The sequence below is a fragment of the Priapulus caudatus genome, unplaced genomic scaffold, assembly GCF_000485595.1.
Source record: "Priapulus caudatus unplaced genomic scaffold, Priapulus_caudatus-5.0.1 Scaffold7189, whole genome shotgun sequence".
NCBI lineage: Eukaryota > Metazoa > Priapulida > Priapulimorpha > Priapulimorphida > Priapulidae > Priapulus > Priapulus caudatus.
The window spans coordinates 3,081-4,447 of record NW_014584250.1 but is presented as its reverse complement, the minus strand read 5'-3'; the positions used below and the strand labels follow the sequence as shown (position 1 = coordinate 4,447).

Genomic DNA, 1,367 nt, shown 5'->3' with positions numbered 1-1,367 from the left:
TGTTGTTGCCGAATGAGGCATTTGACCGGCATTTACAGGTGTTATAGGGCGACAATAGAGGATAAGATGAACATTTAAGACTTTGTTTACATTTCGTGTTTATTTACCATTAATTTTTTTTATTGAGACGTTCCAAGTGCCTGTGGGAAAACCTACATCTAAACGTCGTACATATACGGCATTTACACTTACAAAAACAAAACAACAAAAAACTATAACAACCCTCTTCGGCTGCGTTTCTCTTCCAGCTGTTTATCTGCGACAACCTCGTCGACGACTGGAGGATAGCGATGACGTGGCAGCGGCTGGGCCAGCTCGGTCTCGAAGTGCTAGTATGCTCCATCCATCCGATACCCGGATCGTACACGTTCACGTGGACGACAACGGTCCGGGTCCGGTCGGATCCGCTGGCGGACATCGAGTCGGCCGTCGAGGTGCCCGTCGACGTGCTGCTGTCGTTGCCAATGTTTCTCAGGCTGTATCTCATCTGTCGCGTGATGCTGCTGCACAGTAAACTGTTCACGGATGCGTCGTCGCGCAGCATCGGAGCGCTGAATAGGATCAACTTTAACACGAGATTCGTACTGAAGACGTTGATGACGATCTGCCCCGGCACGGTGCTACTCGTGTTCATGGTGTCGCTGTGGCTGATCGCGAGCTGGCTGCTACGCGCATGCGAGAGGTGAGTGTAATTATGGTAGTTACGTTGATGTAATCAGGAGCGTATAATGACAAAGCTGTATATTTGTCATTATACGCTCCTGATGTAATGGGTGTTGGTGGGGTGGGGGTTGTGTGTGTGTGTGGTGGGTGGGGTGGGCGTGGGGGTTGCGCGCGCGCGCGTTGTGTTGAAGGCCGAACAGTTGTGTGTGTGTGTGTGTGTGACCGTTGTGTGTGAGTTGTGTGCGATGGTTTTGTGTGTTTGTGTGTGGTGGCTGTGTGTGGTTGTGTGTGTGTGTGTGGTTATGTTTGTCTTGGTCGTCGTTATGTGTGGTGCGGCCAGGCGATGGTGTGTGGTGCGTAGTGCGCGGTGTGATGTGTGTTGTGTGTGTGGTGGTGTGTCTGCATTGTGAATGTGTGCGGCCCGATACTTTGTCAGCTGTGTGTACGGTAGGGTGTGGGTGGGTGTGTGCGTTAGTGGGCGAGACTATTGTGTGCGTGCGTGAGGGTTAGTACGGTATATTGTTGTGGCGCTGGTGATTGGGAACTGTCGGGCGGCTGTGAGGGTGTGTGGTTATAGGTAGCGACGCGTGTTGTGTTTGCGTGCGTAGTGACCGACGTGTGTTATATGTGTGCTGTTTGTACTGTACCTGATTGGCGCGAGATGCGCAACAGCGTGTGTTGCGCGAGAAATGACTGAATTCAGC

At 51.9% G+C, this 1,367-nt stretch overlaps 1 protein-coding gene across 1 annotated transcript; it reads left to right on the top strand.

Moving 5' to 3' along the window:
* Positions 1–248: 248 nt before the first annotated feature.
* LOC106820115 (small conductance calcium-activated potassium channel protein 2-like) lies at positions 249–686 on the top strand (the record flags this gene model as incomplete). The annotated part of the gene is made up of 1 exon (XM_014824665.1): positions 249–686. A coding segment is annotated over one exon (438 nt), but the record flags the coding sequence as incomplete, so codon positions are not given.
* Positions 687–1,367: the final 681 nt, after the last annotated feature.